Source organism: Gavia stellata, chromosome 9, assembly GCF_030936135.1.
Source record: "Gavia stellata isolate bGavSte3 chromosome 9, bGavSte3.hap2, whole genome shotgun sequence".
NCBI classification, from domain to species: domain Eukaryota; kingdom Metazoa; phylum Chordata; class Aves; order Gaviiformes; family Gaviidae; genus Gavia; species Gavia stellata.
Window position 1 is genome coordinate 28,779,511 of NC_082602.1, and position 17,095 is coordinate 28,796,605.

Sequence of the window (17,095 nt, forward strand, 5' to 3'; positions counted from 1 at the left end):
AGAATAAATATGAAAGAACACATTACTGGTTTTATGCAAGGACAACATTTCAGCTGTAAACCAGAGACAGCTGAAATATAAAAAGGTTAAAAAGAACAGCAGAAGAGCAATGTGAATATAACATTTTTTCTTGTAGTACTCTTTAACATCAAGATTTTGGTTCCTATGACAACAGAAAGACTGAAATGCACTGGTTTCCATCCCAGATGTGGTTGTATTTCATTAGAGGGTAAAACACATGTACAGAGTAAAAGTCAAGGCTTTTAAAAGTGGTTAAAGATCCTGGATGTCTTTGTTTTTCCAGAAGTGTAAACACGCTAATGAAGGTGCATTTCAGAAAGGGCTGGACACTCCTTTGTGGTGTCCCAAATTAGACTACCCAAAATTAGAGGCTGAACACGGTTTAAAAAGCAAATGTCACTATTGCTTGTGGCTCCTCTCAGTCTGGAGTCCTCTGCTGAAGGACAGACAAACACTCATCATATCCAATCACTCCGCTCCCAGCTGCAAAACCCCAAATGTCATCTCTAAGGACATACATACATGTTACATGCAGGTAGAGGACAGCATTGTCAGATCCCAGGCTGTTTTCCACCAGCACGGTCACTCGGAATATACCCACATTCTGGTAGATGTGCTTGATCCCATCTTCTGTTGAGCTGAGATTGGCATACGACACAGCAATGCCGTCTCCAAAATCCACCTGAATGAGGGATCTCTGGAGGTCTCCCTGTGATGATAGAAAAGAGAAAGGGTCAGAATAGGCTCTGCTTTTTTTGAGAAAGACTGTGTCAGTGGGATGACATAGACCACAACTGGAGGATCGTCACAAGGTCTGATGTTACCAGAGGAAAGGTGGTCACTTCATCAACTTGCTCAGTAGTCAGTGGAGAGAAAGTGCCCCCCCTCTTGAGGCTGACTCAGCTTTACTGGAAGGAGGTGTCCTCCAAGGTGTGTGCTGTAGCCCTGCTTTCCTAATCGCCAGGGGACTAGGGGATCTTCTGGAAAATATACTGGCTCTTTCCCCTGGGTTTCCTTATAGTGAAGTGCAGGGCTGTAGTGTGGAATAGTGCTCATCTCAGCAAGCGCTCAGGACATGGGTAGCTACTGAGATTGCCTCAGGAGTCTTTGGAACAACCTACATTGTGAGCTTCTGTATTTAAAGCCATAAAAAGCAGAAAGATAAAACTGAGAAGTCCTCAGGGAAGGGTCAACTGTATCAAAGTGGTGGGGTGTCAAAAGAACCGCTTCAGCCTCACATGATAATGACAGCTTACAGCAGTTTATGACTTGCTCAGTGGCCTGATTTAAAATGAGCTGGATTTGTATTTATTTCGGAACAGCTACCAACACTGCTGACACTAAGTGGGACCCTTTGTGCCTGCCTCAGAACGGAAGGGCTAACAAATTGGCAGAGCTGATTAAACTCTTCTCCTGCCTAGAGATAATCCCATCAGAGTGGGTTTGTGGTATAACTCAGACTGCCACTTTGTGACATTAGTCTCTTGGGCTGCTAACCTAGCACATTTCAGAATTGTTACAATAAATTACAACAAGTAAACAAAAATCACAGTTGGGAAACAAAAAAAACCACCCCACAAACAAAAACACCCCACCACAAAGCAAAAGCCAAGGATGTCAGGGATCTGTATTATTCATACCAGAACAGGCATCTGCTAATGTGAAACAATCTTAAGACAGGTTTTAATCTTCCACTCCTGAAACTGAATTCCAGCCTGGTGTATGCAGATTTATCAAATTCAACATCAGAGTCACCCAGCCCTAAAAGGCTTTTAAAACCCAAAAGAGGGGAGTGATGTCATTTCCTTATTCTGCTTTACAGATGAAAAGCAATTGTTTTGTTGCAAGTCTGTTTAAAAGACAGAGAAGTGAGTCACGCTTGTATACAAAAAATTCTCTATAACCTATGTCTCACACACCAGAAATGTCTGTAAGATTTCTCGTATCACGAGGCAGTGATATGCCTATGGTAAGGGCAGTTTCTGACAGCCAAATAGTTACACAGCCTACACTGACCTCTATAACAACTGTGGCTGCTATAGATCCTCTCCCTTTCAGGTAAGATGCAGTACCTTGTCTTAACTTCAAGCATTCTTGCTCCTTTTGAAAGTCCCCCTCAGTGGCTCTGCATGATGGTTATGCTGGGTATGTTCACGCTTGCTGGCTGTTGCCATGGAGCAGCTCGCTCCACAGCCTGGCGCGCTGAAGCAGCTGCCACTCTCTGGAAGAATGCCAGTAAATTAATAGCTGAGGGCAGTTCATAAAATTGGCCGAAAGGACATTTAATTTACTTTGGTTTGGTTTCCTTTTCCTTTTTTTTTTTTTTTGTTTTCTTGTTTTTCTTTTCCCTTGAGAGACAAACAGTCTTCCGGATACCCAACTGGAATGAAAGGTACTCGTGTAAACAGTTGGCATCAGGCAGGTTTCCACATCAGAAAAAGAAATGTGCGTGTGTGTGAGTATGGAAGGGAATTGTAACATAAGCTTTATATTCCTCATGTTCTCTCAGTGTTTTTATAACTTGTTGTGAAGGCAGAAATAGTGGAGGCTTGCCTGAATGGAAAGCAGGAAGAGCAGAGCTATACCTGGGGATGGCAAGAGAGACAAATTTTCCCAGATGCTCTCTTTTTACAGGCTGAAGTTGTAGTCGTTGCACTGCCCTGGCACCCTGCTGGAAGTTCAGTTGCTTCCAAATGGATGAGAGAAAAATAACTGTGTTGCTCTGTCTGGAGGATCCCAGACTGAAGGTGTGGCAGGGGAAGGACGTCCCTTGACAGAGGCATATGTCTAGGGATTCGTACAGATACCTCATGCCATTTCCCTCCTGGTGTCTCAAAGGTACAAACAGCAACTCCCTGTTCTCCTCTTGAGAACACCAGCAAGTGCAAAGGAGCCCTGAGGTGCTGAGACATTAGTGAGAAGGTCAACCTGAATATCCTTTTAGAAAGAAACACGGGGATCTTGCATGTTAACCCAGCTTAAGGTTGCCCTTGGGTAGTGCTTAACTAAGTTTTTCTTAGTAATTAACTTGGTAACATCTGGAGTTTTCAGTGACATGTTGTCAAACCTGAGAAAAGTGCTTGAGCAATGCAAACTACTAAGGCCTCCATTCAGCAAAGCTCTTGGCAAATGCTCCATTGGATGCTTTACTAGAAGTTTAAGCACATGCTTATGTTCTTCTTTGAGACACAGATCACCAAGGCAAGGGCTCCTACCTGTGTTACGCAGAGGATCAAACTACGGGGATCATGCCAGTCCTTATGAAGAGCCATTAGGAACACAGGCAATGCTCTTAACTATGGAGTTATGTCCTTCATTGAGATGAGTTATTTGAAAGAAGATGTGCAGTTTCAAACATGATACAGTGGCTTGGGCACTCCTCACTGACCGAGCCAACAGAAGGCATCAAATGGGATATGCCTCCACAGACAGAAGTGAGCATACATGAGCTCCTCAGCTCTGAACCCCTTTCAGAGGGGGAATGTATTGACTCAAGCACGGTGCTGGATTTGGACCAAAGACAGAGATCACTGAAGTACCCTTAGATGCTCTCCCAATTCCCCTACATCCATCATCACTGGGTTTTAGTTATGTTTTGTTACTAAAAAAGAGATGATGTCTTTGAACATTTTTCAGTAAAGCCATACTGCTGGGACAAAAGCTATTCACATGGTTAAAACTGCACCACCATAGTGACTCTGCTGGCTTTATCATCTCTGAGTATATTTGAGGTTATGCAGTTGAAGTATATTTCAGGTCGAGGTATCTTCCTCTGTGTATTTGAGGTAGCAGAGGAAGATGAAAAGGGTGACAGCATTTTAGAACAGCCCTGTTTCTGCAAGTGTCAAAATTTGTGCTCTAACGAGTGTTTTTTCTCATCTTCATTTTCTCCATAGCCTTGGTGTCTACAGGTGCTGCCAGGAAAGGGAGCCATTTCCAAGGCATGCAAGATTTAGATCTCAATTTTTCTTCCAAATTCCCTAGGGACAAAAGATGCTGACAGAGGCATCTGAAAATCTAATTGGAGAAGAGCTTCAGCTCCTGTTCCCCCAGTCTTTTTCATTTGTCTTGGCCTTTTCTGTTTTGCTTTAAAACCCTTTGAACTGGAAATACATTTTCCATTCAGTAAGATCCAGGCTATAACACTTCTCTGAAAATGCCACGTTTTGAAAAGCTGACATTTAAAATTCTAGCTTAGGACGGGAGAGAAAAAAGTCAGGAAAACAGACTGCATTTTGACTTGTTCTAATGTTTTATCTGTGCCAGGTAAGAGCACAGGCAGAATAAGACAGGAAGAGAAAGCAGGTGAGCCAAAATCAAAACGTTTCCCATACAGCCCACACCCGATCTACATCAGCTCCAGCTGTCTCTGTCTCAGGCAGATCTCCAGAGCCATTTGCAAGTGACTGTTTTACCAAGAGAAGTTTTGTTTTGCAACAATTTGATGCATATACATACATCTTGCAAAAATCTCTCCTGTTGCTTTTTCCAGCATCTCCTTGTCATCTTGACAAGTTCAATACTACATGACAGGGGTTTTCTGAAGCTTTTAGCTCAATTAAGGCAGACACAAAACTCCCTGCATTACTTCTGCAGCCATAGCAAAGCACTTGGCTGCAATCAGCACCGAGCTATCTTTGGGCAGCCTCTCTGCCTTCATTGTAAGAGGGCTGTAATGCCAGGGCTCTTAGGCATCAAGGGAGAAATTTTCCAGGTTGGCTGCTTGTAGTGATATCTCTGCATTCAGGTGCTGTATTTTAAACACACTAGTCAGCTATCAATTACAATAGCGGAAAAAATGAAAGCACTTTTGATGGATTTTTTTTACCTTGTAATAGGTTTATGCAATATGCACAAGGTTGGCTATAACCTGAAGAAGTACACTGCAATCTTGATAAAGGCTTTAGTCCAGCGAAAGACTTTAGCATATGCTGAGCTTTACGCACGTGAGTATTCATTTTAGCCTGAAAAGTAGCCATGGGAATTAAAAACATGTTTCCCAAGGCCCCATATTATGCCCTTTACCTATACAACCTTTGATACCAAAATGTAAATCAGAGATTTACTGTTTTCTAAGGGATTTTCTCATTAAATGTCTAGGGGGGTTCCAAGCATAAACAAAAGATTCCCCTCCCTCCTTCCTCTCCCCACCCCCCCCAAGCCAAATGCACATTTTTCCTGTATCTTGCCAGAAGAATGAAAGTCTAGAGCATACGCAAGACCTAGATGCTGCCAAAAAACTTTGTGAACCTTCCAGCCTCAGGTTATATTAAGAAACAGCCCACACAGTTTGCAGCAATTTTTTTACATTTTGATTACTTTTATGCAGCTCTCAGTATTTTGGTGTATGTGAGATGTGAGACCCACCTAGCAGGATTCTCTCTCAAACGCTCCATCTGAATCTTGCCTGGAAGGTTGTAATAATAAATTTTCTTTATTGAGTTCCAGTATTTGTATCTAAATGGAAGTATTAAAACAATGAAACACAGTTCAAGGTTTTTCATTTTGGCTCCCATGTTTCAGATTTAATTTTTAAGTCTTCAATTATGCACTGGCTTGTGCATCTTCCTTACAGATATTGATAATGGATTTAATTATCCCTTGCAAGAGACAGACACTGCTGTTGTTGGATTGTCTTCATGGATTAATGTTTTGTGCTTTCTTTAGATTAACTATTTTCCCTCTTTGGCATTTTCCTGTCACCATCAGAAAACATCCATCAAAGATATTTCCATTGCAACTGAATATTATGCATGGGATACCTTTAGTCTGTTTAAAGCATATGCTTAATTTTAAACAGATATTCAACTCCAACTTGATCAAGTACTGAAAAATATGCTTTCCTGTGTAACTTCCTGCTTTCAGAGAGATGCTCTTAACTGAAAATCAGAAACTGCATAGAAACATGTCTTTTATCAGAGCAAATAGCTTGATATTTTTCACATGTGCTTCTTTTTCTACACCAAAACAGTTAACTGTATTAATCAAATCATTCATTCTGACTGCCAGTTGTGCCAGCTCAACTCAGCTATGAACTTTTTCTACCGGACTAGATCTTCTGTGCTCCACAGGGATCAGTAAGTATAGCCTCTCAGGATTATGCAGAATAATTCAACTTGTGTGACTAGAGGTGCATTAGAAGACTGTAGTGCTGTGTGTCATCATGAAGGCGAGGTCAACTTTCATACATTTTCATGGAATTTCAGCAGTGAATTTAAAAATGTATGAAAGGCGCTGATTTCTCCCAACCAGCTTGTCATCATCAGTAACACAGAAAACGCATTTGTAATTCAGATGACAGTGGTATGGGGGAGGGGATGTACTGATCTTTCGTCTGTGTGTTATTAACAGGAATGTGGTGGTGGTTAGTAAGATCAACAGCTGTGATTCAGCATGTGCTTTGAAAGTTAGGATGAAGGTTTCATGTTTTTGTAATCATTACCAACAAACTTGTGTTTGTTAGTTCCCTCAAAAGAGGGAATACAGTAGGATACCATGAAAAAATACAGACTATGCTTTTAAGTACTACTAGCTTTGCATCTTTAATTTGGGTACATCAACAATCAAAACAATCCTAATGCTAAGCTCATCTCCAGAGACTTCAGCTGAGTTGAATTCTGAATTGCACCAAACAACAGTGCTGAGGTGGGAAATGCTAATGATATTGTCCCCCAAGCAGGGTCCCCAAGCTCATTAAATGTACCTGAGACTCAACGTACCTTGTACAGCCATTTATTAACATTGTCATTACAGAAAACCATAGTGGTCTTTAGGAAATTCAGGGCTCCATTTGTATATTCACATGGTAAGAGAGAGTTCTCTGGCCTGATGAGCATTTAGCACATAAATGAAAGGCATGGAGGGCATCAGGGAGAAAGCAAAGCTCTACTTTCAAATAAGGGAATAGAAAACCAGAAAGATTAAGTTTCTTACTCAAGGTCACACAGAAAGAGCTCAGAGTGGTTCAGGAACGAGTTCAGATTGCCTGAATTCTAGCCCATGGCCTGAATTGTAGGAACAAACGAACTTTCCCCACACATTTGTCTAATCCAAACATCATATAGCAGCAGTAAGTATTCAAAAGCAAGCCAAAATCTACTCCCAGTGGAGTGACTTTGTCAAGTGAGAACGGAGGCAGACCTGGAATGTCAAAGACTTTTGGCTGTCATTTTATCAAGATAAAAAATAAATTAGAGGAGGCAGTTTCTCTGCGAATTATCTGTAATGAAACAGCCAAAGCCCTGAACATTTCTGCCCTGAATGTCTTTACCATCCATTTCTGCAGCAAAGATGTATGAGCAATCAGATGAAACAAGTCTGAAAGCCATTGTGTTGAATAGCATTGTTCTGGAGGCTGCAGCTTTCAGTGTCTCTGCTGAAGCAGTACAGCAAGCACAAGTGTCTGATGTTCATATAAATAACTCAAACACACAAATAACAATTGTGTTTGTGACAGGCAAGAGACCTACATGACCATGTGATGAGGAAGGCATGCAGAAGCAACACCCTCTTAATAAAATTCCTCTATTTTCTACAACAGAGCAGCAAAATATGTCAGGGACACTGGATTGAAGAACTTCAGTAGGAAAATGGCTTTGTAATTTTTGGTTTGGGGTTTCTTTTGTTGCTGTGCAAAAATAAAGTAAGGATTCAAGTTGTTTAGGCTGAGAAACAACTCTGTTGTTGAACGCTGCAGTGTGAGAGGTACCACCCATGGGTCTGTGCATACAGCCCAGGCCAGGGCAAAGGATTAACCTTTAAACTGGCAGCCTTTTGAGACAGTAGGAAAATTTGCTTTTAAGCATAACTAGATTTCTCCTGTGCTGCCATTTATTGACAGAGATGCTGTTATTCTGCTTAGCTCAATGGAAATTTAAGGGCAAAATTACCAGCGTAAGTATGGTGCTCTGCTTATTAAAAACTTCCATAATGCTTCGTACAATGGGACATACGCTAATTATAAAAGGAAATATTGATGTTTCCTGGCTGTTGTCACCCAGTAAGTATATCATGATGATTATACTCAGATTAATAGGAGAACTAACCTGGACAAACCTTTCCAATAATAGGACCAAAGATATTAAGTGCAAGGTGACTTTGCAAACAGTTCTTAAGAAGTCATACAGCAATCCTAAAAGGTGACAGGAAAATTAGACCACTTTGGAAAGCATTCGTACATTGGTTGTTTTAGCTTTTAATGATATTTATATGCTGCCAGATATAAATGCTTCACAAGAAAATTTCATGTGAGTCAGGGTTAGAGAAACTGGGCCAGAATCCCAGCTCTCAGAAATCAGCAATGCTCTACACTGCTGTTTTTGGTGCCTGCCCCCTCTTCACTTGCACAGACTTCAGTGGTTATTTTCCTTTTGTGTCTTCTTCAATAACAGAACACTTCTGAATGTCTTTTCCTTGTTTGTCTCTTCAGATATCTTACTGACATTGTGTCATTGTGAGAATGACACAGTCCCAGCCCTCAGCATCACCACAGGCACAAGCAAGCTTTAGAAGAAACCCCTGCACTGTGGTTCCTGCCCCTGAATCCCACACCTGAATGAAAACAGATTTTTACTGCCGCCATTTGCCTTCCCCTCCCCTTTTAGCAAACCTCTCCACTACAGAGATGCAGTGACTTTTCAGGGCCTCCAGTGAGCCTGCCTCTGCAGTCTGTTCTTCTTTGCAGACCCAGGTGGGTCCTTAGGTGGAGCAGAAATCCCTGGAAAGATAATAGGAGTACAAACCTCAAATGAACTCTAGTACCTTGGCTCACTCAGCTTCTTATCTTCTTCTTTTCCTGCAGGTCAAGGGGAATATAGGCATGAAGAAAGAGAGCTGGGAGGCTGCAGTGTATGGAACAGCTCTGCAGATCTGAAGGCTTCAAACAAACTGCCTCAGAGGGATATAGGAGATGTTAAGATGCAAAGGGACTACAACATAAGCAAAGGCTGCTGTTGTTTTTTCCATCCTAAAAGGTATTAACTGTGACACAAACGAAAGGAAGAGTCCCCACCAAGGTGAAGCACTTAAAAACATTGACAACCATTCCAGGGGGGGCAAGGGTTGAATAGGACACACTTTCTTCTTATGCCATTAGGAAAAACCACACATCCCTACACAGACATATCCAGCCTTTTTAACTTGCCTGGTGCCTTCTCAACTTGCCTGGTGCCTTCTCTTCAGCAAAAATGGAGTGGCACAGATTTTGTGGATGCTGAACATCCTGGATTGTACTATGCTGTATACCTGTGCAGGGCAAAACTAAACAGAAAATGGCAAGTTCTTGTTTTGTGATACTTGTGCCTTATTTGCAAGGGAAAGAAATTTCCTTTTGAGAAGTGGCGTTGGACTAAACTCCAGAGATCCCTTCCAACCTCAATTATTCTGTGATTCTGTGAAATCAATATCTATTATATAAAAGGGTGGTTGTTCTTTTGCTGGGTTGTTTAACTTTTCTAGTGAGTACTGTGATTTTTGTTACTGAAACAGCTAATTCGGGAAATGCTTTAGTGTATATATAATTATGTTGCTATAACCACAGTTTATTCTCTGATAGCTTGCGTATAGCTGGGCAAATCTTCTTCTTTGTTGAATATTTCTTTTGCTGCAACATCAGCCCAAAGTCACTATAAGATGGGTCAAATTCACCCAAAAGTTTTGCTGGTTGCTCTGTAAACTCTCTATCGACAAATCTAGGAGCAGGAGGTCAAGATTCATCTAGCAGGGAGAGTAATAAGAAAGACTGGAGGTTGATCAATACTGTTTTAGCCCTCAGAGCAATTCCTAACCTCTTCCTTATCAGACATACTGAAACAAGGCCCCCTTTTAGTTCTCCTCAGAAGCTGACTCGCTCATCAAAATATGCTTTATGTACTCCCTGAAACACAGCGTGAGAAAGACTCCATCTCCTAATGGAGAAGGTGTTGCTTTCAGACTCTGGTGAAAACTGAAGCAGGGTTATCAAAAAAGATCAGAATCAACAGAAAAGACAGAACGATTCACAGGAGATCCTGTATAACAGAGTGGTCAGGGCATTCTTACAGGATGTGTGAATTCAAACGCTCAGAGATGGAACGGCAGGACATTTGCCCTGAGTGATTGTGTCTCCCTCTGACTATTGGCATAATTCTCTGGTAGTTTTGTGACTGACTTCTCAGATTACCCATCTCCTTCTCTCAATGTTTTAAAACTTTGCTGAGAATAGAAAGGCGATGCAATGAACACATTTTTGGGGGTATATAACAACTTCTTGATTTTTTTGTTATAATTTTTTTAAAAGCCTGAAGACTTTGAATCTTGTTTTGAACTTTTTATTCTTCGTCTTTAAACACAGAAATCAATAATATATCCACATGAAATCATACGTTTATACTGTTATGACAGCATCTACAGTAGCAATGTCGTATGACTGTTGCTACTGAAATAAAGTGAGCACAATGTGGAGAAAATGAACATTCAGGTCAAACAACTGCTTCAGGTTAGATATGATTTATTATGTTATTGCCTTTACAAATCAGGACACCTGTTTGCTGGGGAAAGCATCAATAATAGAGATGTAAAAAACCCAACACCTCCCCTACAAAACTCAGCTCCAGAGGTTATCCTCATTTCTCTCTCCTTGCTACAGATGACATTTACTGTAGAGAGAGTCAGAAGTAATTTCCATGAATACCCTAAGCTGTAAAGGGATGTACGTTGTGCCTTAGTGTAAAAGCATAGCTGGTTTAGGATTTATTGGCTAGCTACCCAGGAAAAAGGGTAGGAGTTTAAAGAAATCAAACTGGATTAGAGAAAAAGAGAAAATAGTTACTTTGTGAATGTTATTATTTGATAGCCTACAATTAAACATAGATAAAGAAGTGCTGAGGAAAAAAAAACAGGCAAAAAGATTTTAAACATTTTTTCCTAAGGATTCAGAAATGGAGGGAGCAGAACAGTGGAATATCAAGTTAAGTTACAGATGCAACAAAAATGCAGGCTCTAATCAGTCTGAATCAGCTTCACATTTGCAATCAATTTCAGACTTAATGCTGCTGCTGACATCTTGAGATTTCATCCACAAATGCCTAAACGATATGTACCAACTTGTGCAATGGGGAGAGATCCGCACGTGTACTTTTAGCCATGTTTGGTTGAAAGTCAGTGGCAAGTAAAAATGGAAATTCAGTTTCAAACACAGCAAGTAGTCAAAAGCAAAGCTAAGGCTAGGGTTTAGGATTCACACCTAAACTCCCCAGTTTTTCTGTGAAATTCCCAAACCAAACCAGTTCCTGGTTTTTATCAACTTCTCCCAGCCATTACCCTATGCAACACAATACACTGTCAGTCTCATCACCTCCATACATCATCCATTACCTTTTTGAGCATACTCCACCCCAGCTACATGGTGGAGCTGACTGGCTTTATCCCACACTCTCTCGGTTCATCTCTTCACCACTTTACAAACTTTGTCTAGCATGAATCAGACTCAAACCCATGGGGCCTGGGATGCAACATAAAAATAGAGCCTACCTCTTCCAGCTGCACCAGGAAAGTGACATTGTGTCCTTGCTCGGCTGTCAGTTTGCCATCAGATGTGATTATGCGAAGGCCCTGGGGGGCTTTGCCAGGACATTGCTGTGGTTTTGCTGTGTACCGTTCTCTCACACCATCCGTGCAGTTATTAGAAACAACTTTCCGGTATCTGCAAAGGAAAAGAGAAATCTGTGCAAGATGCTGACAGGGAGCCTAACAAGGTTAACTGGGAACAGGGAGGCATTTTTGAGGTTTCTTTAGGCTAAGGAGATTGGAAGAAAACATATTCCCGAATATATTTTATCATTTATCTCAGCCAAGCATTCCACATGTGCCTAACGTACAAGTAGTTAATACTGTTGTTAATGGCATGTAATATTTCCCTGCATAGCACACCTATATACCACATATTAATAAATTGCCTAAAACATAAAATTATATGATGATCTACGTTACATGTTAAATAACTATAAAGTTATAAATAAATGATATACACAGACAGTATGGAATTGTATTCAATTATTATGCTGTTAGGCATAGTTTAACAGCCTTTCTCACACGCTCTCCACTTCTCATCTGTTTTAAGGCAACTCTCTCTAAAGATGCAACCCTCGAGAGCTACAAAAATGAGACAGTTGAAGAAAAAAGCAAATTCTGACTATCTTTGAGTGTACAAAATGCCAAAACACAGCTTGGGTTCCTGTGTTTGCTTTAATCACTTGCATCAGAAATGAAATTTGAGGTCAGTATCTTAACTTAAACTGCATCTACCATTGACTTCCAAGAGGGCCAAAGAATAATCAGCATTCAGACTAGCTGCCCATCTATTACTTCAGTTCACATATACATCAGTTTCATCTCTTTCCTCTAATTTGTCTTCCACCATTTCTTCCTCACCTGATCCCACATGTTTTTAAGAGGAGTCTTTTCAGAGACTTTAATGATTTGGCCCTTGCCTTACAGTTTCCCCCCCAAGATTCCTTAAGGCATCATTTTTCAGGGAAAGGTCTGGACCATACTTGATGGAGATCTGGAGTGCCAGACTGTGCACCCTCACAAACTCAGTGAAGAAGAGGTCCCAAGGGCTTCAACCAGCTTTGAGACATCTATTGTAACTGCAATCTGGAGTTGTCATTGGGTTAAAGTCCTTACAGGTGCTCCAGCTAAATAAAGTCTGGTGTGCCACTTACCCAGTGCTGTTGAGATAACTCTGTCCAAGGCTACAATCTTTCGACAAGGAAGATGGGTTATACCAAAATGCTGGTAAACACTGCCCATTGCTGTGACGTTCATATCCATAATCACTGTTTTAGCATTAAAAGAAACAGTCACATAAAAAACCAAAAGAACAAATACAGGTATTAGCTCATGCTCTCTGCTATTGATACAAGTTTTGATTTTCCTCCATCTGTTTACTAGCATTTCTGATTTTTTATTGATATAACAACAGATTCTTCGTCCCGCTTTAGCTTTTTTTTGGGGGTAGCGTTAGCTTACATATGTCCCAGTATAAATAAGCAGAACCAGACCAGGTAGTTCATGAGCTATTGCATCTGTTCTCCCTCCACAGTCTAACAGTACTTCTCAGGTCCAACTCTAGACTCAAATATAATAAAATCCAGAGATCTAAGCTAAGTTCAATCACTGCTGTCTCAGTCATATATTAGAAAACTGAAGTGCTAAATAGTTACTTGTATTTGGAAACTACATCACATGAGCTGTAGAGAAAAATTTACAGCCCTGAGAGAGCTCTCAACTGAAGGTGTTAACAGCATATTTGGTAATGGAAAAGCAAGCTGTGATCTTCAATTCTGTTTTTGTTTGGAAGAGGAAATGCTACCAAAAATCGTGTATTAGAAACAATGAGTCAGACTGTAATCTTTTGTCCCAATTTGGGTTTAGCTATGACTGGATTTGCTTTGGTTCAACTAAAAATAAATACCAGTTCAAACTGGTTTTTATTCCAGGTAAACAAAGACTCCATAAAAACTGTTATTGTGGAACAAATAAACAAACAAGAAACCTCTTTAATCAGTATTCTATTCACATGTGGTTTTACTCTCCAGCCGTTGTTGAGTAATGAGGACTGTTTAGTTAGAAAATCATTCTTATTCCTTTTACTAAGCTTTCTCCATAGCCCATAACAGATAAGTTAATGGGATGCCATTTCTAAGAACTGCTATACAGAGTCCATCAACTCCATTCCAATATTCCAGTTGCAACATGATCCTTGATCTTAAAATGGCACTTCTTTGCAAAGCACTTTTTTTGCTTATTATCTTTAATGTCTTGGTATCAAGTAGCTTGATATTCTAAGAAAAGAGGATTAGGGCAGCATTAGATTATGTGATTAAAGGCTCATCTCTGTATACATAAAGAAGCAGAGAGGAAAAACAGGAGGCAGAGGAACCCCAATAACCTGGTCAGAGCCAGTGGAGCCCCTGCCCCAGCTCCCCCCAGGGCTGTCACAGGAGAGCTCTCAGCCCATGGCCAGGGTGAGACCTACCAGATTGTCAACAGGAGAGGCTCTCCCCAGATCACTTTGCAGATCACTGGACGGGGTTACTGCTCATTAAGCCATGCCAGGGAGGAGCACCTGGCATCTCCATTTCTATTTTCCGGGGTGAAGGGCTATCTGTTCTGTGTGTGTGCAGTGATCTAAGTCTTAGCAACTGTGACCCCCCTGGTCACAGGGGTCCGTGTGCCTGCACTGCCAGCAACTGGAATGACAGAAGCATGTGCATAGTGTGCAGGTAAGCACCAAGCCAGACAAGCCAGGGAGCAGGATAAATGACTTAGGAGCTAGGTGTTGATGTGGTCATAAGTCTGGGCTGGATACTAGGTCCATGAATTGGTTATCAAGAGGTCTGGGGGAATGGCTACTGGTGTAAAGCCATCCAGGTCTGGACCTGCTCATGAGACCTGTCGTGTGTGTATGTCTATGCATGAGGCAACTGGGGATGTCCACCTGTCAGCAACCGGGGAGACAAGGCATCCCGGGGCCAGACACTGGACAGACCTGGGTGTCTAAGACCAGGTACTGGTGGGATCAATATTGTATGTATGTTTACAGTGCACCTATTTTCCACAAATGGGATTTCATCTTGATCAACCAGACAGGAGAACAGCATGAGGCAACTGGTGTTTGTGTGAGTGCTGTGTTTTCTGTTTGTGCTAATCTGTGTCACCAGCCATGTACAGATGCATATATGTACTGTGCATACATGCATATGTGTGCTATCAGGAACAAATGCTCAACCTTGCTACTGCCTGGGTCAGGAGAGACAGAGCTGCAGCAGCCTCAAGTCTATCAAGTGATACTTGTAGAATAATATTAACAACAACAAGAATGTTTAACATTATGAAGACTTTTTTCAAATGCCTTTTTCTTTCTGGACCAAAGCATGATGACTTAAAACAAAATGTAATGAATCAATATTAAACAATTTTAAGAAGTCTGGTACTGATCTAAGATATGAGACAAAGAAAAAAAAAGGAGAGAATATTTTGCAATTTATTTTTCTTAAATTTCTTATACTTGTTATCAAAAGTGGGACATTGAGAAGAATTTTGTCACCACTTTTTACTCCTGTCTGCAACTTTTCCTTTTGAATCAAGATAAAAGATGTTTTCAGGTAATCTAAAATAGGAGAAATTAAAAAGATGACATTAAGCAAAAGAAAATTAAAGCTGCATATCACTTGGGAAAACTCCTAAACATCTATTAGACTGCACGACTGTTTCAAAGGAACATTTTGGCAGCTGTGGTGCTTGGGATATCTACAACAAGTAATTGAGAACATACTCTAGGAAACAGCAATGAAGTAGATGACCTAAATGGTCTTTTCCTCAGTTTTTTGACTGAATTTTCATCAATCTATTTACTCAGATGCTAGTGACTGAATGTTGCTTAATTGCTTTGGAAGCATCAGCCAGCCTATTCTCCCACTGTCATGTGCTTCTCTAATCATCCTTGTTGGAATAAGAACACTATAGCTGCAGAACACACTTTATAATGAAGAATAACACCATTTTTTGTTGATTTGCTTAGAGAAAACAAATATTTACATACAAGTGGGACTTCTGTAGTTTTGTAATTCCTTTGTCAACACTCTGCAGCTCTGTATTCCTAAGTTATCATGTGTCACTCTAATTAAAAAGCTGTAACACTGTACACACACAATGTTCTGCAATCAGTTAGGGGAAAACAAAACAAAATAATACAGTGAAATCTGCCTCAGAGGGGATCAGTACCCCTTTTTTGCAAATCGTCTGGCTCATTAAGGCCCTACAGAAATATCCCAGTAAATGACATGAATTGCTATTCCATGTCTTTCTACAGATACACCAGCCGCCTGTTCACCTCCACCGTCTTGGAATCTAATGAATTCCTTGGCTACAGGCTGGTGCAAGCAGAACACTGATGCTGACAACAAATTGCTGCCTACAATTTGGCACAACAGGCTCTGTAGCAATCAACAAGCGTTAGCATCAAATGGATTGCCATAGCACGAGCCAGTATAGCAAAATCTGGAGACAGGGAAGGCATCAGCTTTAGACTGCAATCAGCTAGCCGAGTCATTGCCTGGTAACTGGGAATTGGAATTTGCATATGTTGATGATATTTTGTGCCTGCCTGAAAAGAACTCAGGTGAAATAGATAATGTATCTATCAAAAAAGAGTGGAGCATTTACCAGCAGGGATAGTTTTATCAGTATGAAGTAGCTGATCTTGTAGCTGTCACAGATAATGGTTTTACTCTGGCCACTTTTACTGGTTTAGACTGGAATCCTGTTTGTCTTAGTCAAGTAGGATTGCAAGTCCTTCTCTGTTATTAGAGACAGATACAAATTCATTCCAGAAGTTCTGTATCCCTGCTCAGAGTTCATGGTAAATTCCCTTACCTAAGATTATTTTCAGCACAGGTAATAATCAAAGGAAAAGAAATCCCTTAAGGAAGTTTGTAGTTTGAATACAGACCTGACAAACATACTGTCATGGAAGAACTGTGAATCCACATGAAATTATTAAAATTCCATTGTTTTCAGATATAGAAATAACCATTTAAGTCAGATGAGTGATTGCCATGCTCATACCTTCCAAAAATCAAGAGATGACTTAACAGGTAACCACAGGACTTTCTTAATACTAACAGATTCACCTTAAGGTCAGCTATGCCAGAAACTGAAAATGCTACATGTGGTCTTGTATGCTGTGCTTTGCAAACTTTTCAGACATGAAATGGGGTGGAATCGAGGTATCTGTGATAATAGTCACCTTTGTTCTGCAGTTTCCAAAAGCTCTTGCGGAAAAATATAACTATGGCCACAGCCTTGGAAAAGTCTTACCACCTTTTTATTCACTTAATACCGTTATCTAATATTGAACTATGATGCGAGTGTAGATTTGTGTTAAAGGGGAGTTATGCTTGCTTCCCAGTTCTACATGATCTGACATGGGATTTATCTCAGAGAAGGACGGATTCAGCTGCAGGCATATGATCATAATTGCATCACAGTATTTGGAGTCAAGCTATACCAGCTTATGTTAACAGGGAACCTA

General features: G+C 40.7%; 1 protein-coding gene across 1 annotated transcript in view; it reads right to left on the bottom strand.

The window, feature by feature from the left end:
• LOC104258436 (VPS10 domain-containing receptor SorCS1-like) overlaps positions 1–17,095 on the bottom strand; it is a 304,871-nt gene that overhangs the window by 31,349 nt on the left and 256,427 nt on the right. The window contains exons 17-19 of the mRNA XM_059820842.1: positions 12,723–12,836; positions 11,530–11,701; positions 544–730 (exon numbers count right to left, since the gene is read on the bottom strand). Coding sequence (XP_059676825.1) covers positions 544–730; positions 11,530–11,701; positions 12,723–12,836 — 473 coding nt within the window. The remainder of the gene's footprint in view (positions 1–543; positions 731–11,529; positions 11,702–12,722; positions 12,837–17,095) is intronic.